Source organism: Phocoena phocoena, chromosome 8 (assembly GCF_963924675.1).
Source record: "Phocoena phocoena chromosome 8, mPhoPho1.1, whole genome shotgun sequence".
Classification (NCBI taxonomy): Eukaryota; Metazoa; Chordata; class Mammalia; order Artiodactyla; family Phocoenidae; genus Phocoena; species Phocoena phocoena.
In genome coordinates this window covers 49,840,545-49,866,288 of record NC_089226.1, presented here as the reverse complement: position 1 = coordinate 49,866,288, position 25,744 = coordinate 49,840,545, and the positions used below count along the sequence as shown (strand labels likewise).

Below are 25,744 nucleotides of genomic sequence, written 5' to 3'. Positions count from 1 at the left end.
TCAAGTGCTTCATGATGCACATTGATGTAGTGAGAACTGATCCCTAAGTCAGTTGATTCTGTTCTGTCTTTGTCTCAGATTTGTCCTCTACACCTTCATAGCCACTGCCTTAGAGCTACTTGATTTCCTCCTTTCCTCTCTTGTCTACTTCTAGTTCATAACGGGCATACAAAATTATTGCTCTAAAACAAAAATCTGCTATTACTTAAAACCTTCCTTAAGTCCCTGTAGTGACTCTCTATACCCTGTAGGATGAAGTTTAAGCTATTTAATACGGTAGGCTTACCTCTCCAACCTCATCTCCCATCAGACTTGTTTCATGTTGCAGTACTGGTGACTACTGTCATTTCCCAAACTAGTCCACTATTTCATATTATCATAGACTGTGTACATGCTGTTTCATCTGGCTGGTCTCACCTCTTCCCAGTGGTTAGCTTGTTGAAATCCAGGTCAGGTAGCACCCACTTGGCAGGGCCTTCTGTGTTTCCCCCCCTCAGTATCCTCCAACTAGCAACTTTTCCCTCAATTTTATACACATTTAAAAAATTGTATTTATCACATTGAATTGCATTCTCTGTTAGATATTTTTTAACATTCTTTTTTAAAAAAATATTTATTTATTTTTTATTTATTTGTCTGTGCCGGGTCTTAGGTGCAGCATGCGGGATATAGTTCCCTGACCAGGGATCGAACCCAGGCCCCCTGAATTGGGAGCGCGGAGTCTTAACCACTGGACCACCAGGGCAGTCCCTCTCTGTTAGATTTTGAGCTCTTTGGGGCCTCCCTGGTGGCGCAGTGGTTGAGAGGCCACCTGCCGATGCAGGGGACACAGGTTCATGCCCCAGTCCGGGAGGATCCCACATGCCGCGGAGTGGCTGGGCCCGTGAGCCATGGCCGCTGAGCCTGCGCGTCCGGAGCCTGTGCTCCGCAACGGGACAGGCCACAACAGTGAGAGGCCCGCATACCGCAAAGAAACAAAAACAAAAACAATAGATTTTGAGCTCTTTGAAGGTACCATTTGGATTTTATTTATCTTTTTTTCCACAGCATCTAGCATAGTGTCTGGCATATTGGAGTCACATTGCGGGTTCCCAATAAATGTTTGTTGTATTGATGAATTTGTTGAATTAAATTTATATTTTTACTGTATAGCATAGTGCATAGCAGCTGTTCAAGAAATGTTCGTTAAATTTTAACAAAAATAAATCTAAATCAAAAGGTTTTGGCAACTTTCTACTTTCCCATTTGAGGATCATGTCCTAATTCTCTACTTGAGTACTGCATTAATACCTTTACATTTTGTTATCCTTTCTGAAATTTCTTAAGACTCATGGTACTATGTTGGTAGTATAAAATGATCACTAAATTAACAGCTGGTGAAAACTGTGCTTTGTTAGACTTCATTTTTTTTCTCCTGTCAGATGAAATCAGCTTTTGAGCCCCTGTAGTAAACTTTTATTTCAGATATACTTTGCACCTTCAGAATTTTCTTTTTTTTATTAAATTCTGTCTCTTTATTTTCTATTTGATGAATCATTGTCATCATATTTTTGTTTAATTCATTAAACATAAATTTTAAAAAATTAATTTATTTGGCTGCGTTGGGTCTTCATTGCTGCATGCGGGCTTTCTCTAGTTGCAGCGAGCGGGAGCTACTCTTTGTTGCAGTGCGCAGGCTTTTCATTGTGGTGGCTTCTCTTGTTGCGGAGCCCAGGCTCTAGGTGTGCGGGCTTCAGTAGTTGTGGCACGTGGGCTCAGTAGTTGTGGTGCACAGGCTTAGTTGCTCCACGGCATGTGGGATCTTCCTGGACCAGGGCTCCAACCGGTGCCCCCTGCATTGGCAGGGGGTGTTTTAACCACTGTGCTAACAGGAAAGTCCCAACATAAATTCTTTAAAAAATAATTTCTTTTAGTTCTCTAAAGCTATATGTAATAGCTGCTTTGAAGTCTTTCTGAGCTGAGCATCTGGGCCCTCTCAGAGATGGTTTCTTTTTTTTTTCTTTTCTGTCCACACCTCATGGCATGTGGGATCTTAGTTCCCTGACCAGGGATGGGACCTGTGCCCACTGCATTGGAAGTGTGGAGTCTTAACCACTGGACCACCAGGGAAGTACCTCAGAGATGGTTTCTATCGATTCCTTTTTATTCCTGTGTATGTGTTACACATTCTTGTTTTCTTTGTATGTCTCATAATTTTTTAGTTTGGACATTTTGAAAACTGGACATTTTATTTTTATTTTTTGCAGTGCTTAGTATTTATTAGGTGCCTTGAGTTTTGGTATCTATTGACAAAGTATATTGTCTATTCCTCACAATAACTTTGATATTAGAATTCTTTTTAAAAAAAATTTTATTGAAGTATAGTTGATCTACAATGTTGTGTTAATTTCTGCTGTACAGCAAAGTGACTCAGTTATACATATATATATCCTTTTTATTTAATATTTATTTATTTATTCTAGGCTGCGTTGGGTCTTTGTTGCTGCGCACGGGCTTTCTCTGGTTGTGGCGAGTGGGGGCTATTCTTCGTTGCAGTGCGTGGGCTTCTCATTGCGGTGGCTTCTCTTGTTGCAGAGCATGGGCTCTAGGCATGGGGGCTTCAGTAGTTGTGGCACAGGGGCTTAGTTGCTCCACGGCATGTGGGATCTTCCCAGACCAGGGATCGAACCCTTGCCCCCTGCAGTGGGAGCGTGGCGTCCTAACCACTGGACTGCCAAGGAATTCCCTAAATGGTTGTTTTTGACAACTTTGTTTAGCTTTGTCATTGCTTCTTGGGGAGGATTTACCAAGCTCCTCACGTAGTCATTTCTGAAGACCTGCTGATTGGTCAGTTGATTTTTGACAAAGATGCAAAGGCAATCTAATGGAGAACAGATAGTATTTTTATTAAATGGTGCTGGCACAGTTGGACAGTCATACGTAAGAAAATGAGCCTCAACTCATACTTGGTACCATATGTAAAAATGTACTGAAAGCAGATGATAAACAAATGTAAAACTTAACCTTCTAAAACTTCTAGAAGAAAACATTGGAGAGAATCTTTGCAAATCATAAATATGACTAAGAACTTGTAGCCAGAATATATGAGACTCTCACAATTCAGTAGTAAGAAAACAACCCAATTAAAAACGGGCAAATGACTTCATTAGACACTTTCTCAAAGAGGACGTGTGGATGATAATGAGCACATGAAAAAAGTGTTCAACATCATTAGCCATTAGGGAAATGCAAATTAAAACCACAATTAGGTGTCACTACACACCGGTTAGTATGGCAAAACAAAAACAAAAGCATAACCCAGAGAAATGATAATACCAAGTATTGACAAGGACATGGAGCGACTAGAACTCTCATACACTGCTGGTAGAAATGTAAAATGGTGCAGTCACTTTGGAAAACAGTTTGGCAGTTTCTTATAAAGTTAAACAACATATAGTTACCTGTGTCCCAGAAATCTCACTTCTGCATATTTACCCCGGAGAGATAAATAACCTGTACATGAATGTTTACAGTGGTTTTATTCTCCAGTACCTGTACAGTGTTAGCATATAGTTGGTTCTCCATAAATATTTGTTGAGCAAATGAATGACTTTCTGTGATTATTAGTGAGGTTCAACTCCACCCCTCCCCATATTTTATTGGCCATTAATCTCCATGACAGGCAAATGATACCTAAATGATTAGCCTTTTCAAAAAATGATATCGCAATGATTGATGTCACAGTGTATCCCAATGATACAATCAATTCTTTTATAAAGAAAGAAACTTCTTTAAGGTAGAATCTACAAACTTGAATATATAAAGAGAGTAACACTATATGTGGCACAGACCTCTAGTACTGAATTATATTGAGACTTAAGTTGATTTAAAAAAATCTTAAATGAAGATGTGTTTTACTCCCTCACTTTGTTTAATATGCCACTTATTTTCTTAGAAAGTATCATCAGAATTACAGTGTCTTCTCTGATACACAAGTTTCTGGACCCATTTAAAGATCTATGGCAGAGATTGTAAATTGGCAGCTGTTGAGTGAATTTGACCACAGATGTGTTTGGTCAAACGTAAGATATGGACCAGCATTTCACTCACTGCAAAAACTGGCTGGAATTGAGTAGTATTTCACCTTATGGACAGGGAATGTGGTCTCCAGTTTGCCAACCCCTACCACTCCATATTGTTTACCTAACAGTAAGGCCAAATGTGGGTTACTATATCATTGTGCTTGTGCTTTTGTTTTTCTTATACCTGGCCCCCTCATTCACTTCTGATGCTTCTCAGGCTGTAGTATTTCATGATGATAGACTAACTTTAAAGATATAAAAATGTTAAAAATATCTGCTAACATGGTTAACATGGGTATTTTCTTAACATAGTGTCTTCATTGGCTCCTCTGGCATGGAGCTGATCTCTCACGAGCAACCATGAGAGGTTGGACAGCAGCTCACATAGCTGCCATCAGGGGACAGGATGCTTGCATGCAGGTAATAATAACTTTGGTTACTTTTTAAAAAAATTCAATAAGTTTAATTACTTTAGCATAGTTCTGTTGGGCTATTGCCTTTATTCTAATAATTTGATCCCATAGACTTAGTAGTTCTATGTTCTAAACAAAAACTTACTGGATTCTAGGACTCATATTTTGGTACCAACTGTCACTCAGACAGATTGTATAAGATTGGAAATTATATTATCTCTAAAGCAGTTGGCTATCTGTTTGGGTTGTTTTAAGGGATGTCATAGTCATGCCCAGATTATCTTCTTTATAGCTTGCCATGCCTAAAATTCCTCATTTAATGTATTTCCTGGCCAGAGTTATACATTAATATGTGGCAGGATCTAGTTTATTAGAGTAAATAGACTTAATCAATGTTGTGAAATGGACTGGAGCTTCGAGGAATACAAAATCATATAAGCAAACAGTCCCTGCCTATAAGAAACCTGAGATTCTATTGGGAATGACAGTAGCTTTACTCAGTGAGTTACAAAACAGTACAAATCACAGTCTCTGAGTAAGGTTCTCATGAAAAGTATAGATGAGAAGAACTGCAGAACTTAAGAGAAGATAAGGGAATCATAAATGGAGGAAATGAAACTTCAGCTAATCCTAAAAGAATGGGTTGATTTTAAAAAGATAAGTAGTGAAGAAGCATTGTAGGTAGGGACGGTGTCAGGAGCAAATAAAAATAATGATTTTAATTTATTGAACACTTTTTGTGTGTCAATCACCGTCTCCCATGCATCACTTCATTTAATACAATAATCTTATGAGTTTCCCTTCCTGTAGATTAGGAAACAGATTCAGAGAGTTAAGTTCGTTGCTTAAGTTAGTGACAAAGCCAGGGTTTGAACCTAGACTTTGTCCCATTAACCTCTATGCTATAATTCTATGTGAAATCTTTGAATTGGAAAAATGAGGTGTGTTCAAGGAATATACCATTATATGAGTTTGACTGAGTGTAGATGATTTGTTCTGAACTAAGTTTAGATAAAGCCAGACTTGTAAAATGTCTTAGGAATAGAATAAAGATTCATTTGTATAGGAAAGAGAATTTTATATGTATACTATACACACGTATATGTGTGTGTATATATGTATATACACACATACATACATACACACACATGCACATAGACATTAACAGGGGAATGTAGTAATGAAAACAATATTTCAGGAAATTATTCTAGCAAGATGTATCCAGGATTATGTAGGATGAAGAGAGTGTTTGGAAGCAAGATAATCAGAGACTTTTGATATTATCACTAACCATAGAGGGTGAGATTAGTTGGTGGCAGTGGGAAACAAAGAAAATTATTTAAAACATCTTGCATAGCAGGCATTGGCAAAGTGTAGTGAGACTGTAAGGTTTTGAGTCAGAACGACAGATAATTATGGCACTATAGATAGGGACATCTGAAAGGCAGGGGAGGTTTGGGAGGAAGGATGTTGAGTTCACCTCTGGCCCATGTTGAGTTTACGGTGCCTATAGGTCATTTGGGTGCCGAAGGACAGGGCAGTTGAAAAGGACACTGGTGACAAAGATTTCAGGAGTAATAAAGCTTAGAGAAGAGTACAGAGTACTGAGGATTGAGTGTTGAAAAATGTTACTAGTAGGGATGGGAGGAAGCAGCGAAATGAGTAAGGAATTCAGAGGAGAAAGAGAGATAGAGAGTCAGGACCCATGAGCGCTGTGCAAGTGAAGGAAGAAGTTGAAGTCAGGCAGAGTATCACTTACAGAATAAAACTAAGGGGAACAGCACTTAAGGAAATGCCACTGAACTAGAGAACTCTCTATAGGGAGAGGTTGGCTATATTTCTATGCAGTGATAGGGACAGCACCCAATTTGCAGGTGGATTTGAAGTCGAGGCATTGAGGTATTTGGAAAGTAGGCAGTGAAAGGAAGGAGCAAATACAATAGTAACTTAAGGGGATATCAGGGTCAAATGAAGCTTTACTTGCTTTCCTTCCTCTAAGCATTAGTTTAACCCACTCCCTCTCCCTTGATTGTCCTTCTGTTCCCCAAAGTGATCTCTTCATTCTTAGAGCTTTTGTGATGCTTTGGGGTACTATACTTTGTAGTTGTTACTTACAAAGCACTGCTTTGTATAGTTGATTGTCTTTGTCTCTACATGTGTCCTAATTCCCTAAGTTGATATATCTTCATATTCTTTGTAGTGACATAGTAAGCACTCAGTATATGGTTTGTGATGATTATTGACTAGTTTGTTAATGGGAGTCAGGCAAAATCATGGATACTGTTCTTCCTAAAACTCTTGGTAGGAATTATGACTAAGTAAACTTTTGCTGAGATGCTGGTAAATATAGCCTGGTTAAAAGAAAAAAAGTCGGACGGAGGTAAAACTGAAAAATATTTGCTAATAATTTTTTAAACCAATTACTCTGTATATTATATAAAGGGGTGTGTTGTGTATATGATGTAACCCATATACAGAAATTGGGCCAATTGTAAATTCAGATGGAATCTCCTCAGATGCCATTAGAATTTTGATTTGGAGCTTAGAACTGGTTACTTTAGTAATGAAATCCTTTTATTGTATTCAAAACCCAGTTAATAAAAGATTCTGCTTTTGAAATAGAGGAAGTTTAAATTTCAATTTTGTTAGCTTAGCATTAAATTATTTAACTTAGTGGTTGTTAATCTGTGCTCATGAAAAGTTTGTTTTATAAATTGTATGTACATGCTCAAATCAGAATGTGAAATTGGGTATACATGTCTCCTAGGCAATGTTAAAAAGGATCTCAAGCATTTTCTTAGGACTAGCTAAGAATTTCTCACACTTTGTGTGTAGCACACATGTAAGAACTTACGTAATAGCTTAGCTATAGGTTAACAAATTCCTTGCCTTTAAATAATCTGCATCTGCATTTATGATTTAACATCTATCTTCATATAAACTCATTCTTATGTCTCTACTTTCAGACTCTTATAATTAATGGAGCCAATCTGGCAGCTCAAGATGATCGTGGATGCACTCCTTTACACCTTGCGACAACACACGGACATTCTTTCACTTTACAAATAATGCTCCGAAGTGGAGTGGTGAGGGATGCCTGTTAATAAGTGAGAACGTATAATGATATGGACTATAGTCCATACAGTCCATATCATATGGACTAACATTTGGTAGTCTGGTTATCTCTTCCTGACTTTGTAAATCCCTTATGTGACTTTGAGGAAGTAATTTGATCTCTCTCTTTAGCTTTTCTATCTTTAAACATGGGAGCAATAATTTAGATAAATCATCAACAACAACCACAAAAACAGCTTAGTGGTACAAAATATTTCAGAGGCTATGAATTCTTCATGTCAGTTCAGAGTTTAACAGGGAAGATTCTGAAGCTTCCAGACACATCTTAACCAGGGATTGTAAATCTTTCTGACTTGCTGTGTGTTTACCTGTTTCTTTGGTAACTCTTATTTCATACACTAATTTAGAAAGTGATTTATATCTCCAGAAATTTCATTTATTGTGATATTTATTTTTAATATTACCCAGTGGCTGTAAAAAGTAACTTCTTATAAGAGTTAAATATTTTTTCATTAACTCTTTGGTTATGCTCCCAAGGATAATATTTGATCATTTGAATCCATCTCTTTCATTTTATTGGTCAGGAACTTGTGACCAGTAAAATGACTAGTTAAGTTCCTTTTTAAAAAGAAACGATTTTTATGTGGCTAGTTATGTTCTTTTTTAAAAGACTTTATAATTTCATTTGTATATTATTAGCTCATATGTTCAAATCAGTGGTTGCAGTAAATATTTCTATGATATTTAGTGTTTGCCTTATAGTTTTAAGAACAGCCTCCAATTCTCATTTGCAGAATTAAGCTGCTAGACTTAGTGTTTCCCCTACAAAACGTAAAAGAACTGAGTCCTTGTGAATGTTACCTCTAGGATCCCAGCGTGACTGATAAGAGAGAGTGGAAACCTGTGCATTATGCAGCTTTTCATGGGCGGCTTGGCTGTCTGCAACTTCTTGTTAAATGGGGATGTAGCATAGAAGATGTGGACTACAATGGAAACCTTCCAGGTATTCGCAAAAGCAAATATTTTGTTTTTCTATTAATGTAAACTTTAACAATGTTTGATCATGTTTAAGAAATTTGAACTGTCATCATTCTAATATTTCCTAACAAAACTAAAGTAGTAAATATGTTGACATGAACATTTTTTATCTTATATTATGTCTATGTTATGTACCCATCATGGGACTGATTTTTTTTTTCTGGAACCATATTAGCAAAAGAGAAATATCCAAAATTAAACTTGGATTTACTCTTCCCACCAGCTGTTTCCCTCATCTACTCTCTAGTGTTATTGTTTTTTAACTTCATATGTCTCTTCCCCACAGATTACTTAAAAAAGTAATAGTACAGATAGTGGACACTAGTGTATTTGAGTTAATTTGCTAATTGCAGTTGTCTAGCCTGTGGTCAACTAGCCAGATGAGACCTATACTCTTAAGTACCCTGTCTTCTTCTAAGAGGTGCTGTAGAAGTTCAGAAGAGAGTTAGACCACAGTGAGATTGGTTACTGAAACAATACTTGAACTATGTCTTAAAGGAATCTTAGGTAGCAAACAAATGAAGGGGAAGTCCAGGCAAAATAATCACTTTGATTATTAAAAACTCCCTAGATCCCAGTGGATCTCTGATTACTTAGCTTGGCATGCTGGGCCTTCATAATTTGGCTCTGACTTTCCTCCCTGCCCTCATCTTCCATCCCTTGACACTGCTATCTTGGATCATTTTGCTTCTTTCTGAAGGACATCCTTTAGTGTTCATTTAGTGAAGGTTTGTTGGTATGAACTCTCTTGATTTTTGTGTATCTGGAAGTAGCTCTTTTACTCTCAGTCTTTTTAAAAAAAATTTTATTTTTGACATATAGCATGCATACAGAAAAACGCCCAATTCAAATGCACAGCTCACTAAATTTTCACAAGTGAACACTTCTCTGTGACCATCAGCTAAATCAAGAAACAGGGTAGTCTCCTTCGTGTCCTCTTTCTAGTTACTGCCAACTTCCAAAGTTAATCACTACCTTGACTTCCAACGTAAAAATTAGTATTGTTTTTTTTCTGAACTCCATGGAATAAAATAATACACTGGTGTCCTTTTGTGTGTGGCTTCTTTTGACTTTCCAAAGTGGTTTTTATCAACTTATACACCCACAGGCAGTGTTTAAGGCTTTCAATTACTCCACTTTCTCATCAGCACTTGACACTATCAGTTTTTTTAGTTTTAGTCATTCTTTTGAGTGTATAGTAATATCTCATTGTGGTTTTAATTTGAATTTTCCCAGATGACTAGAGATGTAGAACATCATTTCATATGATTAATGGCTGTTTAGTTATTTTCTTCTGTGAAATACCAATTTGAAGCTTCTTCACTTTTTTTTTTTTTTAAACTATATGCAGGCCTGTCACTGTTGTGGCCTCTCCTGCTGTGGAGCACAGGCTCCGGACGCGCAGGCTCAGCGGCCATGGCTCATGGGCCCAGCCGCTCTGCGGCATGTGGGATCTTCCCGGACCGAGGCACAAACCCATGTCCCCTGCGTCGGCAGGCGGACTCTCAACCACTGCGCCACCAGGGAAGCCCTGCATTTTTTTTTTTTTTTAATTTTTATTGAGTTGTCCCTCTTTTTTTCTAATTGAGTTGTAGGGGTTCTTTATATATTCTGACCACAAGCTCTTTGTCACTTACATGTGTTGCAAATATCTTTTCCTTTTAAGTATCCTTTCTGTTCTATTGTCTTGCCTTTTCATTCTTTTAAGATATCTTTTGATGAATAGAAGTTTTCATTTTACTGTAGTCCAGTTTAATAAGCTCTTCCTTTATGGTTAGTACTTTCTGAATCCTGTGAAAAAAAAGTAAGGAAAGACTTTTTTTTAACAGGATTCAGAAAGTCTTCATTTCATGAAGACACTCTTTTATATTATCTTCTAGGAATTTTATTATTTTATTTTCACATTTCCACCTGGAATTAACTTTTCTTCAATACAAGGTAGGGGGGAATTTCATTTTTATTAAGTTCTTTATTGAATTTGCCTGATCACTTTGTTAGTCTCTTGTTGCCTGCTCATTGAAAAAAAAAATCAACTTTTATTTCCTTAAACATGTATAATTATTTTATAACCATATGTAGTATATTTTTTAATAGTATAAGGTAGAGGTTAAGAATGTGGCCTCAGGACTAGACTGCTTATATTCAGACCTCTCTGTTAAAAACTATTAATTCAAAATTTATTAAGCATCTGTGTGTCAGTCCCTAGGTGCTGGGGATATCACTGCAAATAAAACAGACAAAAGTCTCTGCCGTTGTGTGTGGTGAGGGGGGAGACAGACAATAATAAAAATGAATGAACAGAATATATATTGTATTAAATAGGGATATGTGTTTGGATTAAATAGCAAAGGGGAGTAGAGTGTTACAGGGGATGAAGTTTGAAATAGGGTAGTCAGGGAAGCCTTCACTGAAGAGGTGACATTTGGGTGAAGACTTGGAGTTGAGGGAGCAAGTCTTGATATCCTGGGGGAAGAACATTTTAGGAAGATGTAACAGCAATGTGTAAAACTCCTGAGGCAGGATTGTGCCTTGCGTATTTGAGTAACAGCAAGTCAGTGTGGTTGGAACAGAAGTGAGGGCGTAATAGATGATGAGGTCAGAGAGGTAACAAGAGCCATTGAAGCATTTTGAGCGTGGGAGTGACATGATCTATGTTTAAAACCATCATTTTGGCTATTGTGTTTATAATACTAGATTGTAGTGAGGGTGTGGGCATGAGTGGTTAGGAGCTTGATGCAATAATTTAGGTTACTGTTTGGTTGGACTAGATAATGAGAAGTAATTGGGGTCTGTGTATGTTTTACAGATAGAGCCAGTAAGATTTGCTGATTGATCAGATGTGGGGAGTGACAGAAATGGGAGTCAAGGGTGGCTCCAGGGTTTTTGGCTTGACCTTCATGGAAAGGAGAGCATTTCCATTAACTGAGATGAGGAAAGCTGTGTAAGGAATATGTATGCAAAAAGGGTAAGGAGTTCAGTTTTTGACCTGTTAAGTTTGAAATGCCTATGATACATTTCATGTATATGATGAGTAAGCAGTTAGAGGAGTCCGAACTTTCAGAGGGAGTTTTTTAGTGGAAGGTTCAGCTGAGAAAGTGTACACTGGCACGTGCCAACTACTTGTGGACATTGTTACTTAATTGATTCTCCTGAGTTTTACTGGTGACTTGGGCACTGCCCTACTTCTCCAGAGCCAAGATTTGTATACAAATTGGAGTCTTTCCCAAATAGTCACTTCTCAAGAGGTGTAAAGGCTCTCTTGTTCTTTGTAATCATTGCCTCTAAGCTTGTAATACCCCAGAACCATTCCTGTTTTTTGCAGCTTTTGGGTTATGGCTGTTCCTCAATCTGATTCCTTATATTGATATTTTCTTTCAGGGATTCCTTAACACTTCTTGTCTGTTCGTGGTGTTCTTGTCTGTTTTTCTTGTCCTTTATGGCTTTAAAAAATATTTTTCTATTATTTTCAAGAATTTAAGAGAAGAAATGGTGAGATAGTGTGTGTGCTTAGTCTGCAGTTTTGATCTAGTCTTCTTGTTTATAATAAAAATAATGTTTATGAAAAAGTGACAAAATACATAGTGATAAAAATAACATCACCCCTATTTGCATAGTGACTATTTTGGTTTATTTCTTCCACTTTTTTCCAAAATATTAAGATAAATTTATCTATCTAGCACCTATATTACATAGAAGGCATTTTTTCCATATAATTATAAGCTGCGCAGTTGGGATTTCACTTTCCAAGAAAATTTTCTGAGACCTGCTCTTTGGTGACCCTCACTTGGCCTCTCTACATTCACAGTAAGTGTAGCTATTCAACCATTTAATGTACTGCTGTGGCTTGACTAGAAGGCTGACTGAGTAAGGACATGTAAGCTGGAAAAATGGTCTGTTATCCTTGCATCCAGAGTACATCTCTGTTATATAGGATAGGGATAGTTGTCTCCCTAGGAGGATTAGAGTTAATGTGTTGTTTCTTTTTTCAAGATATTTTATTGTCAATTTAAAATTAAATTATTATTATTTTTTTCTCTCACCTATAGTTCACTTAGCAGCCATGGAAGGCCACCTTCACTGTTTTAAATTCCTACTCAGTAGAATGAGCAGTGCCTCCCAAGCTTTGAAAGCCTTCAATGATAATGGAGAAAATGTATTGGACCTAGCCCAGAGGTTCTTTAAGCAGAACATTTTACAGTTTATCCAGGGGGCTGAGTATGAAGGAAATGATCCAAAAGATCAAGAAAGTAAGTAATAAACCTGAAGTGTTTTAGCATTTAATAAGTAGAATAAATGGAGGAGGAAAAGAAAGGAGTTATAAGACATGTTATATTAAAATATGTTATGTATCATTGTCCACACATTCATCCAGATTCTCTTCTTTATATGAAATATTTTAAGCAGAAATATAGAGAGATTAATGTAATATAATGAACACTTCTTTTTTTTTAACATCTTTATTGGATTATAATTGCTTTACAATGGTGTGTTAGTTTCTGCATTATAACAAATTGAATCAGCTATACATATACATATATCCCCATATCCCCTCCCTTTTGCGTCTCTCTCCCACCCTCCCTATCCCACCCCTGTAGGTGGACACAAAGCAGCGAGCTGATCTCCCTGTGTTATGTGGCTGATTCCCACTAGCTATCTGTTTTACATTTGGTAGTGTATAAATGTCCATGCCACTCTCTCACTTCGTTCCAGCTTACCCTTACCCCTCCCCGTGTCCTCAAGGCTGTTCTCTGTGTCTGTGTCTTTATTCCTGTCCTGCCCCTAGATTCTTCAGAACCATTTTTTTTTTTAGGTTACATATATATGTGTTAGCATACGCTATTTGTTTTTCTCTTTCTGACTTCACTCTGTGTGACAGTCTCTAGGTCCATCCACCTCACTACAAATAACTCAATTTCATTTCTTTTAATGGCTGAGTAATATTCCATTGTATATATGTGCCACATCTTCTTTATCCATTCATCTGTCGACGGGCACTTAGGTTGCTTCCATGTCCTGGCTATTGTAAATAGTGCTGCAGTGAACATTGTGGTACATGACACATTTTGAATTACGGTTTTCTCAGGGTATATGCCCAGTAGTGGGATTGCTGAATCGTATGGTAGTTCTATTTTTAGTTTTATAAGGAACCTCCATACTGTTCTCCATAGTGGCTGTATCAGTTTACATTCCCACCAACAGTGCAAGAGGGTTCCCTTTTCTCCACACCCTCTCCAGCATTTATTGTTTGTAGATTTTTTGATGATGGCCATTCTCACTGGGGTGAGGTGATACCTCATTGTAGTTTTGAGTTGCATTTCTCTAATGATTAGTGATGTTGAGCATCCTTTCATGTGTTTGTTGGCAATCTGTATATCTTCTTTGGAGAAATGTCTATTTAGGTCTTCTGCCCATTTTCGGATTGAGTTGTTTGGTTTTTTGATATTGAGCTGCATGAGCTGCTTATAAATTTTGGAGATTAATCCTTTGTCAGTTGCTTCATTTGCAAATATTTTCTCCCATTCTGAGGGTTGTCTTTCGTCTTGTTTATGGTTTCCTTTGCTGTGCAAAAGCTTTGAAGTTTCATATTGAAGTTTCATTAGGTCCCATTTGTTTAGTTTTGTTTTTATTTCCATTTCTCTAGGAGGTGAGTCAAAAAGGATCTTGCTGTGATTTACGTCATAGAGTATTCTGCCTATGTTTTTCTCTAAGAGTTTTATATTATCTGGCCTTATATTTAGGTCTTTAATCCATTTTGAGTTTATTTTTGTGTTTGGTGTTAGGGAGTGTTCTAATATCATTCTTTTGCATGTAGCTGTCGAGTTTTCCCAGCACCACTTATTGAAGAGGCTGTCTTTTCTCCATTGTATATTCTTGCCGCCTTTATCAAGGATAGGGTGCCCATATGTGCGTGGGTTTATCTCTGGGCTTTCTATCCTGTTCCACTGATACATAGTTTTCTTTTTGTGCCAGTACCATGCTGTCTTGATTACTGTAGCTTTGTAGTATAGTCTGAAGTCTGGAAGCCTGATTCCTCCAGCTCCATTTTTCGTTCTCAAGATTGCTTTGGCTCTTTGGGGTCTTTTGTGTTTCCATACAAATTGTGAGATTTTTTGTTCTAGTTCTGTGAAAAATGCCATTGGTAGTTTGATAGGGATTCCATTGAATCTGTAGATTGCTTTGGGTAGTATAGTCATTTGACAATGTTGATTCTTCCAATCCAAGAACATGGTATATCTCTCCATCTGTTTGTGTCATCTTTAATTTCTTTCATCATTGCCTTGTAGTTTTCTGGATATAGGTCTTTTATCTTGTTAGGTAGGATTATTCCTAGGTATTTCATTCTTTTTGCTGTGGTAAATGGGAGTGTTTCCTTAATTTCTCTTTAAGATTTTTTGTCATTAGTGTATAGGAATGCAAGAGATTTCTGTGCTTTAATTTTGTATCCTGCTACTTTACCAAATTCATTGATTAGCTCTAGTAGTTTTCTGGTAGCATCTTTAGGATTCTCTACGTATAATATCATGTCATCTGCAAACAGTGACAGTTTTACTTCTTTTCCAATTTGGATTCCTTTTATTTCTTTTTCTTCTCTGATCGCTGTGGCTAAAACTTCCAAAACTATGTTGAATAGTAGTGGTGAGAGTGGGCAACCTTTTCTTGTTCCTGATCTTAGTGGAAATGTTTTCAGTTTTTCACCATTGAGGATGATGTTGGCTGTGGGTTTGTCATATATGGCCTTTATTATGTTGAGGTAAGTTCTGTCTGTGCCTACTTTCTGGAGGGTTTTTATCATAAATGGCTGTTGAATTTTGTCAAAAGCTTTCTCTGCATCTATTGAGATGATCATATGGTTTATATCCTTCAATTTGTTAATATGGTGTATCACATTGATTGATTTGCGTATATTGAAGAATCCTGGCATTCCTGGGGTAAACCCCACTTGATCATGGTGTATGATCCTTTTAATGTGTTGTTGGATTCTGTTGGCTAGTATTTTGTTGAGGATTTTTCCATCTATGTTCATCAGTGATATTGGCCTGTAGTTTTCTTTCTTTGTGACATCTTTGTCTGGTTTTGGTATGAGGGTGATGGTGGTCTCGTAGAATGAGTTTGGGAGTGTACCTCCCTGTGGTATATTTTGGAAGAGTTTGAGAAGGATAGGTGTTAGCTCTTCTCTAAATGTTTGATAGAATTCTCCTGTGAAACCATCTGGTCCTAGGCTTTTGTTTGTTGGGAGATTTTTTTTTTTTTTTTTGGCGGTACGCAGGCCTCTCACTGTTGTGGCCTCTCCCATTGCGGAGCACAGGCTCCAGACGTGCAGGCTCAGCAGCCTTGGCTCACGGGCCCGGCATGTGGGATCTTCCCGGACTGGGGCACGAACCCATGTCCCCTGCATCGGCAGGCGGACTCTCAACCACTGCACCACCAGGGAAGCCCTGTTGGAAGATTTTTTTATCACAGTTTCGATTTTAGTGCTTATGATTGGTCTGTTTGTTTTCTGTTTCTTCCTGGTTCAGTGTCAGAGGGTTGTGCTTTTCTTAGAATTTGTCCATTTCTTCCAGGTTGTCGATTTTATTGGCATATAGTTGCTTGTAGTAATCTCTCATGGTCCTTTGTATTTCTGCAGTGTCAGTTATTTCTCCTTCTTCATTTCTAAGTATATTGATTTGAGTCTTCTCCCTATTTTTCTTTATGAGTCTGGCTAATGGTTTATCTATTTTGTTTATCTTCTCTAAGAACCAGCTTTTAATTTTATTGATCTTTGCTATTGTTTCCTTCATTTCTTTTTCATTTATTTCTGATCTGATCTTTATGATTTCTTTCCTTCTGCTAACTGTGGGTTTTTTTTGTTCTTCTTTCTCTAATTGCTTTAGGTGTAAGGTTAGGTTTTTTATTTGAGATTTTTCTTGTTTCTTGAGGTAGGATTGTATTGCATAAACTTCCCTCTTAGAACTGCTTTTGCTACATCCCATAGGTTTTGGGTCATCGTGTTTTCATTGTCATTTGTTTCTGAGTGTTTTTTGATTTCTTCAATGATCTCTTCGTTTTTAAGTAGTGTATTGTTTAGCCTCCATGTGTTTGTATTTTTTACAGATCTTTTGCTGTAATTGATATTTAGTCTCATAGCATTGTGGTTGGAAAAGATACTTGTTACAATTTCCATTTACTTATATTTACCAAGGCTTGATTTGTGACCCAAGATATGACTTATCCTGGAGAATGTGCCATGAGCACTTGAGAAGAAGGTGTATTCTGTTATTTTTGGATGGAATGTCCTATAAATATCAATTAAGTCCATCTTGTTTAATGTATCATTTAAAGCTTGTGTTCCCTTATTTATTTTCATTTTGGATGATCTGTCCATTGGTGAAAGTGGGGTGTTAAAGTCCCCTATTATGATGGTGTTACTGTCAATTTCCCCTTTTATGGCTGGTAGCATTTCCCTTATGTATTGAGGTGCCCCTATGTTGGGTGCATAAATATTTACAGTCGTTATACCTTCTTGGATTGATCCCTTGATCATTATGAAGTGTCCTTCTTTGTCTCTTGTAATAGTCTTTATTTTAAAGTCTATTTTGTCTGATATGAGAGTTGCTACTCCAGCTTTCTTTTGATTTCCATTTGCATGGAATATCTTTTTACATCCCCTCACTTTCAGTCTGTATGTGTCCCTAGGTCTGAAGTGGGTCTCATGTAGACACCATATATATGGGTCTTGTTTTTGTATCCATTCAGCCAGTCTATGTCTTTTGGTTGGAACATTTAATCCATTTACATTTATGGTAGTTATTGATATGTATGTTCCTGTTACCATTTTCTTAATTGTTTTGGGTTTGTTATTGTAAGTCTTTTCCTTCTCTTGTGTTTCCTGCCTAGAGAAGTTCCTTTAGCATTTGTTGTAAAGCTGGTTTGGTGGTACTGAATTCTTAGATTTTGCTTGTCTGTAAAGGTTTTAATTTCTCCGTTGAATCTGAATGAGATCCTTGCTGGGTATTTTTCCCTTTCATCACTTCAAGTATGTCCTGCCACTCCCTTCTGGCTTGCAGAGTTGCTGCTGAAAGATCAGCTGTTAACCTTCTGGGGATTCCCTTGTATGTTATTTGATGCTTTTGCCTTGCTGCTTTTAGTACTTTTTCTTTGTATTTAATTTCTGATAGTTTGATTAATATATGTCTTGGGCATACGTGTCTTGGCGTGTTTCTCCTTGGATTTATCCTGTATGGGACTCTCTGCGCTTCCTGGACTCCATTCAGTATTTCCTTTCCCATATTAGGGAAGTTTTCAACTATACAACTGTAATCTCCTCACATATTTTCACAGTTCCTTTTTTTTTCTCTTCTTCTTCTGGGACCCCTATAATTTGAATGTTGATGCGTTTAATGTTGTCCCAGAGGTCTCTGAGACTGTCCTCAATTCTTTTCATTCTTTTTTCTTTATTCTGCTCTGCGGTAGTTATTTCCACTATTTTATCTTCCAGGTCACTTATCTGTTCTTCTGCCTCAGTTATTCTGCTATTGATTCCTTCTAGAGAATTTTAAATTTCATTTATTGTGTTGTTCATCATTGTTTGTTTGCTCTTTAGTTCTTCTAGGTCTTTGTTAAACGTTTCTCATATTTTCTCCATTCTATTTCCAAGATTTTACATCATCTTTACTGTCATTACTCTGAATTCTTTTTCAGGTAGGCTACCTATTTCCTCTTCATTTGTTTGGTTTGGTGGGTTTTTACCTTGCTCCTTCATCTGCTGCATATTTCTCTGTCTTCTCATTTTGTTTAACTTACTATGTTTGGGGTCTCCTTTTCACGGGCTGCACGTTCGTAGTTCCTTTTGTTTTTGGTGTCTGCCCCTAGTGGATGAGGTTGGTTCAGTGGGTTGTGTAGGCTTCCTGGTGGAGGGGTCTGGTGCCTGTGTCCTAGTGGGTCGGACTGGATCTTGTCTTTCTGGTGGGCAGGACCGCTTCTGGTGGTGTGTTTTGGGGTGTCTATGACCTTATTATGATTTTAGGCAGCCTCTCTGCTAATGGGTGGGGTTGTGTTCCTGTCTTGCTAGTTTTTTGGCATAAGATGTCCACCACTGTAGCTTGCTGGTTGTTGAGTGGAGCTGGGTCTTAGCGTTGAGATGGAGATTCTCTGGGAGAGCTTTTGCTGTTTGGTATTACTTGGGGCCGGGAGGTATCTGGTGGACCAGTGTCCTGAACTTGGCTCTCCCACCTCAGAGGCTCAGGCCTGACACCTGGCTGGAGCACCAAGACCCTGTGAGCCACACAGCTCAGAAGAAAAGGGAGAAAAAGAAAGAAAGAAAAGTAAATAAATAAATAAATTTATTTTTAAAAATATAAAATATTATTAATAATAAAAAATTAAGAAATAAATAAAAAAGAAAGGAAGAAGAGAGCAACCAAACGAAATAACAAACCCACCAATGATAAGAAGTGCTAAAAACTATACCAAAAAAAAACCAAAAGGGACAGACAGAACCCTAGGACAAATGGCAGAAGCAAAGCTATACAGACAAAATCACACGAAGAAGCATACACATACACACTCACAAAAAGAGAAAAAGGGAAAATAAAAAATATATATATTAAAAAAAAGAGAGCAATCAAATCAATAAACAAATCTACCAGTAATAATAAGCTCTAAATACTAAACTAAGATAAACATAAAACGAGAAAGAAATTAGTTGCAGAAAGCACACGCCAAGTCTACAGTTGTTCCCAAAGTCCACTGTCTCAATTTTGGGATAATTCGTTGTTTATTCAGGTATTCCACAGATGCAGGGTACGTCACGTTGATTGTGGAGATTTAATCCACTGCTCCTGAGGCTGCTGGGAGAAATTTTGCTTTCTCTTTGTTGGCACAGCTCCTGGGGTTCAGCTTTGGATTTGGCCCTGCGTCTGTGTGTAGGTTGCCTGAGGGCGTCTGTTCCCCACCCAGACAGGAGGGGGTTAAAGGTGCCACTGATTAGGGGGCTCTGGCTCACCCAGGCCAGGGAGCGGGAGGGGAATGCAGGGCGAGTCTGCTGTGGCAGAGGCTGGCGTGACGTTGCAGTGTGTTATCCCAGGGAAGTTGTCCCTGGATCAGAGGACCCTGGCAGGAGTGGGCTGCACAGGCTCCCGGGAGGGAAGCTGTGGATAGTGACCTGTGCTTGCACACAGGCATCTTGGTGTCTGCAGCAGCAGCCTTAGCGTTTCATGCCCATCTCTGGTGTCCGCTCTGATAGACATGGCTTGCGCCTGCCTCTGGAGCTCGTTTTGGTGGTGCTCTGAATCCCCTCTCCTCACGAACCCCAAAACAATGGTCTCTTGCCTCTTAGGCAGGTCCAGGCTTTTTCCTGGACTCCCTCCTGGCTAGCTGTGGAGCACTAGCCCCCTTCAGGCAGTGTTCACGCCGCCAACCCCAGTCCTCTCCCTGGGATCTGACCAAAGCCGGAGCCTCAGCTCCCAGCCTCCACCCGCCCCGGCGGGTGAGCAGACAAGCCTCTCGGGCTGGTGAGTGCTGGTCAGCACCGATCCTCTGTGCAGGAATCTCTCCACTTTGCCCTCCACACCCCTGTTGCTGTGCTTTCCTCCGTGGCTCCGAAGCTTCCTCCCCACCCACCCCCCCGTCTCCGCCAGTGAAGGGGCTTCCTGGTGTGTGGAAACTTTTCCTCCTTCACAGCTCCCTCCCACTGGTGCAGGTCCTGTCCCTATTCTTTTGTCTCTGTTTTTTCTTTTGCCCTACCCACGTACGTGGGAAGTGTCTTGCCTTTTAGGAAGTCTGAGGTCTTCTGCCAGAGTTCAGTAGGTGTTCTGTAGGAGTTGTTCCACATGTAGATGTATTTTTGATGTATTTGTGGGGAGGAAGGTGATCTCCACATCTTACTCCTCTGCCATCTTGAGAGTCTTCAATGAACACTCTTTATGCCACTAGATTTAAGAATAAAATATTATAGATAAGATACACTTGAAGCTTCCTGGTTCTCTCTCCTTAATACCATTCATTTCCTTTTCTCCCTCAGAGGTAACCATTATTTTGGATTTGTGATTCCATTCTATGGTTTTATATTTAGTATATATATACTCACAAAAATGTGTGGTATCATTTTGTATATTTTTAGTTTAAGAGACTAAACTGTTATATCTAATAAGAAATCCTAAAATTCAGCAGCTTAAATTATATAGAAGTTTATTTCTTTTATATAATAGCCCTGGTTGGAGAGTGCATCTGTTCTATGTAGTCATTCAGGGACCTGTTATCTTCCTAACTAGCTCTCTCTAGTTGTTGCTAATCCAGCAGGAGGTGGGGAGAGAACAAGAGTATAAGCTAGGATTTTTTTTTTTTTTTTGCGGTACGCGGGCCTCTCACTGTTGTGGCCTCTCCCCTTGCGGAGCACAGGCTCTGGACGCACAGGCTCAGCAGCCATGGCTCACGGGCCCAGCCGCTCTGTGGCACGTGGGATCTTCCCGGACCGGGGCACAAACCTGTGTCCCCTGCATCGGCAGGCGGACTCTCAACCACTTCGCCACCAGGGAAGCCCTAAGCTAGGATTTTTAAGATCTAATTTGCAGTCATCACTTTTGCTAACATTCTGTTGGCAAGAGTTTAGTCACATGGCCACACCCAGCTGCAAGGAAGCCTGGATAATTTAGTACCCAGCTGAGAGGCCTCAGCTCAGATGCAGCTCTTGTTACTGTGGAAGGAAGGGGATTTTAGTGGACAACTAGAAGTCTTTGAAACTTCTTTTAAAACTTTATAAAAATGGCATGAAATAGTAATGTATACTCCTCTCTTTCTTTTTTCACAAAATGATATGATTTTTGAGGTTTATTAGACAGATAGATGTATTTTAGTTTATTCTTTTAAATTGTGGTATTGCATTTAATAAAAAACACTGTTTATCCATTCTCCGATTTGACATTTAGATTGTTTACAGTTTTCAGAATTACAATCAAGGTGGTAATTGATATTCCTGTATGTGTCCTTGTTTACATGCACAGGATGTTCTTTTTTTTTTTTTTTTTTTTTTTTGCGGTGCGCGGGCCTCACTATTGTGGCCTCTCCCGTTGCGGAGCACAGGCTCCAGATGCGCAGGCTCAGCGGCCATGGCTCACGGGCCCAGCTGCTCCGCGGCATGTGGGATCTTCCTGGACCGAGGCACGAACCCATGTCTCCTACATCGGCAGGCAGACTCTCAACCACTGCGCCACCAGGGAAGCCCCAGGATGTTCTTTAGAGAAGTGCTTCCCTACCCTTTTCACACTTTGCCCACATAGAAAATGATATTTGTATGGCATACTGGTACTGTTGGATGAGGCTTCTTGAGGTACTGCCTATCTTCTCTGAAGATTGAGAGTTAAGAGCACTGCCTTGGTAAATAGTTGGGAAACTCTACTTTAGGTTTTGCTTGTTGGGATATGCCCATTTTCAGTATAAATAGTTATAAATGCTGCATTCTTTATCAGAGTGGTTGTAGTAATTTACACTCTCATCAGCAATGTTTGGTGAGAATTTAGAGAAACAGTATTCAGTATTGTCAGACGTAAAAATTTTTGCCACTTAGTTGGGTATGAAGAGGTTTAACTTGTGTTTTTATTTGCAGTTTTTTGATTACTAATGAGGCTGAACATTGTTTAGTAAAGTTATTGGCTATTCTAGTTTTCTATTGAATTGCCTGTAAAATTGTGTTCTTTGTCCTTTTCTAAAAAATTTGAGCTGTTTTATATAGTTCTGATACCAATCATTTATTTATTTTATCTGATATAGATTTTTTCTCTCACACTGTGGCTTGTTTTTTCACAAATGATATCCTTGTTTAAAAAAAGCAACTTTATTAAAGTATGATTTACATAAAATAAACTGTATTTATTTAAAGTATGCAGTTCATCTCAAATGTTTTTTCATACCCTCTTGTAGTTCATCCCTCTTTTCACCCTGGCCGTACACAGCCACTGATTTGTTTTCTGTCACTATAGATTAGTTTGGGTTTTCTAATGGAAATAGATTTCTAATGGGTTTCTCTAATCTTTTGAGATTCATTTGTGTTGTGTATATTAGTAGTTCGTTACTCTTTTTTTTTTTTTGAAAGAGAGAAAGCAAGCTCTCGTGTCTCTCTTTTTTTAAAAAAATAAATTTATTTTATTTTTGGTTGCATTGGGTCTTCGTTGCTGCATGGGGGCTTTCTCTGGTTGCGGTGAGTGGGGGCTATCCTACTGTTTGTTGCGGTGCGCGGGCTTCTCATTGCAGTGGCTTCTCTTGTTGCGGAGCACAGGCTCTAGGTGCACAGGCTTCAGTAGTTGTGGTTCGTGGGTTCTAGAGCGCAGGCTAAGTAGTTGTGGCGCACTGGCTTAGTTGCTCTGCGGCGTGTGGGATCTTCCCGGACCAGGGCTTGAGCCCATGTCCCCTGCATTGGCAGGCAGATTCTCAACCACTGCACCACCAGGGAAGCCCAGTACTACACAGTTTTGATTACTGTAGCTTTATAGTAAGACTTACAGTCAGGTATTATAAGTCTCCAACTTTGTTCTTTTTAAAATACTCCTTGGGTATTCTAGGTTGTTTCCTTTCCATATACAGAAATGAGAATAGCTACCTCAGGGTTGTTGAGAGGGTTAAATGAGGCAGTCCTTACAAGTGCTTACTACCATGCTTGGCATTCAGTAAGGCTCAGTATATCTCGTTGTTATCATTAAAAACATTTTATTAAGTATTTACTATGTGCTAGGCACTAGGTCAGGTGTATTCACACCTGTCTATGTCTATGTTTATGTATAGATACACACATATACTTTATCTCCTTCCAGTTTCTTTTGCTTTCTTCACTTGTAAACAGGGAGGGAGTGGTCTGTGCAAATGTAGGACTTGAGACCAAGTATGTCTTTATACAAAGGGTTGAAAATGACCATCTCCTTGTGTTTTGTGGTGGCCTGAGAGAAACAGGGAAGATGGCAAGAATAGTTCTGGTACCATATATTCCTGGCATGTTTGAGATCCTGAGGGATGGAAAGGCTACACTGTTAATAATAATCTTATTTTATGATTCTCTTTCTATTACTTGTCATTGCATCAACTGAACTAATTCCAATGTAACATTCTCACAGTTGAGTTAATACTGAAACCTGAAATGTGTGACTGATTAAGGCAGGGAAAAGGAACGAATTCCTATGTTTCCTGAAATGCTGAATTTTTAATTCATAGCTTTAGCATTTCCAGGTCATGTGGCTGCCTTTAAGGGTGATTTGGAAATGCTTAAGAAATTAATAGAAGATGGAGTAATCAATATTAATGAACGTGATAATAATGGATCAACTCTTATGCATAAAGGTAAGTTATGATTCCTGCTTCATCTTCAGTTCTGACACAATTGCTGTTGAGTTATTTAGCTTTTATTTTTTATTTATTTATTTTTTAAAAAAATTATTATTTATTTTTGGCTGTGTTGGGTCTTTGCTGCTGCGCACGGGCTTTCTCTAGTTGTGGCGAGCAGGGGCTACTCTTTGTTGTGGTGCACGGGCTTCTCATTGCAGTGGCTTCTCTTGTTGCGGAGCACAGGCTCTAAGCACACGGGCTTCAGTAGTTGTGGCACATGGGCTTAGTTGCTCCACGGCATGTGGGATCTTCCTGGACCAGGGCTCAGACCCGTGTCCCCTGCATTGGCAGGCGGATTCTTAACCACTGCACCACCAGGGAAGTCCCCCCTCAGGTTTCTTGACTGAGGTTACACAGCTAGTAAGAGCAAAGCTGAGGTTTCATTCATTTTTTTCCATTCATTTATTCATCAACTCTATAGACATTTATTGAGTGTCTTTATATGCCAGCCACTTGCTAAGTTCTGTCCTGTCCTCCAATCTGTTGTTTAGTGGACCTAAACTCAGATCTTTTTGGACTGAGTTTCCCCCCAACAGTTTCCCTGCATTTTGAGATGGACCTAGAAGGAGGGGAGAAATTAGATGATCATATGATTGAGTGATGGGCACTAGGTGAGAAGACACATAAGCAGAGTTGTGGAGGTGAAAATTAATATTGAGTGCATGTGTTTTAAGGAAAGGTGGTGAACAGTTTAGGTAATCAGTGAGGGGCCCTGAACATTTTGAGTTATGAGGGTCAGAGGAATAAGCTATTTATACAAGATGGCAAAAGATTTTCAAAGTCTTTCACATTCACACAGATTGCACTTACATTTGGCCTGGTACAAGATTGGTCAGGAGCTATGAATACAGTAGATGAACACTGGATAAGGATTAGAAAAAACCTAGATTATAGTTTCAAATCCATTACTTACTGGCTGTATGATGTTAAATAGCCTATTTGAGCTTCAACATCTATATCTGTATGTAAAGCTCTCTGCATAGGGGCTGAGTACAGCAGATACTTGATTAAATATTTGTCTAATGAATGAATAAATGAAATAGAGAAAATAACATCTGGCCAACCTACTTCTGCTGGTTATTGTAAGGATTAGTATTTACAAAAATACTCTGCAGTGGTACTGTCCAAAATTTTAGAAAATTGTTCTAATAACAGTAACTTTTTTGTGTGTACATTTTGTTTTGTTTTTACAGCTGCTGGGCAAGGCCACATAGAGTGTTTGCAGTGGCTAATTAAAATGGGAGCAGACAGTAATATTACCAACAAAGCAAGGGAGAAACCCAGTGATGTGGCTAAGAGGTATCCCTATCTGCTTTGCTTCTTTCTTTTGTTTTTAAAGTTTTGCATTTACTCTCCTATACTCAGAAATCTCTGAAGATTTCTGGATTATAGGACTCAGTCAAATGCTGATGGAATGATAATTTTCAAGCTGAATTAACATTTGACAACATATCAGCTCTTCTCTCTAAAGCAGTGATTCTCAGCTGGGAGGTAGTAGTCCCCCTTCTTGCGGGGTGTGCATTTGGAAATGTGGGGAGGGGGTTGTCACAGTGATGGAGACCATCACTAATGTTTCATGAGGTCAGGTCCAGGAATGCCAGACATTCTACAGTGCTCAGAACAGTAGTGTACAACAAAGAATTTTCCCACCCAAATGCTGGTACCTGTTGAGAAATGCTGTGTGATAAAAAGGAGTAATCAAAAGGAGTCATGGATTTTGAAACAAATTTTGATATTTATATTTGAATTAAATGTAACACCTATTATTGAACACCTCTAGCTCATTCAGGTCAGGCCCTCACGGAATAT

At 38.6% G+C, this 25,744-nt stretch overlaps 1 protein-coding gene across 1 annotated transcript in view; it reads left to right on the top strand.

The window, feature by feature from the left end:
- Window positions 1–25,744, top strand: part of ANKRD42 (ankyrin repeat domain 42) — a 52,685-nt gene that overhangs the window by 6,085 nt on the left and 20,856 nt on the right. The window contains exons 3-8 of the mRNA XM_065882592.1: window positions 4,374–4,481; window positions 7,441–7,560; window positions 8,417–8,552; window positions 12,634–12,834; window positions 23,765–23,890; window positions 25,129–25,234. Coding sequence (XP_065738664.1) covers window positions 4,374–4,481; window positions 7,441–7,560; window positions 8,417–8,552; window positions 12,634–12,834; window positions 23,765–23,890; window positions 25,129–25,234 — 797 coding nt within the window. The remainder of the gene's footprint in view (window positions 1–4,373; window positions 4,482–7,440; window positions 7,561–8,416; window positions 8,553–12,633; window positions 12,835–23,764; window positions 23,891–25,128; window positions 25,235–25,744) is intronic.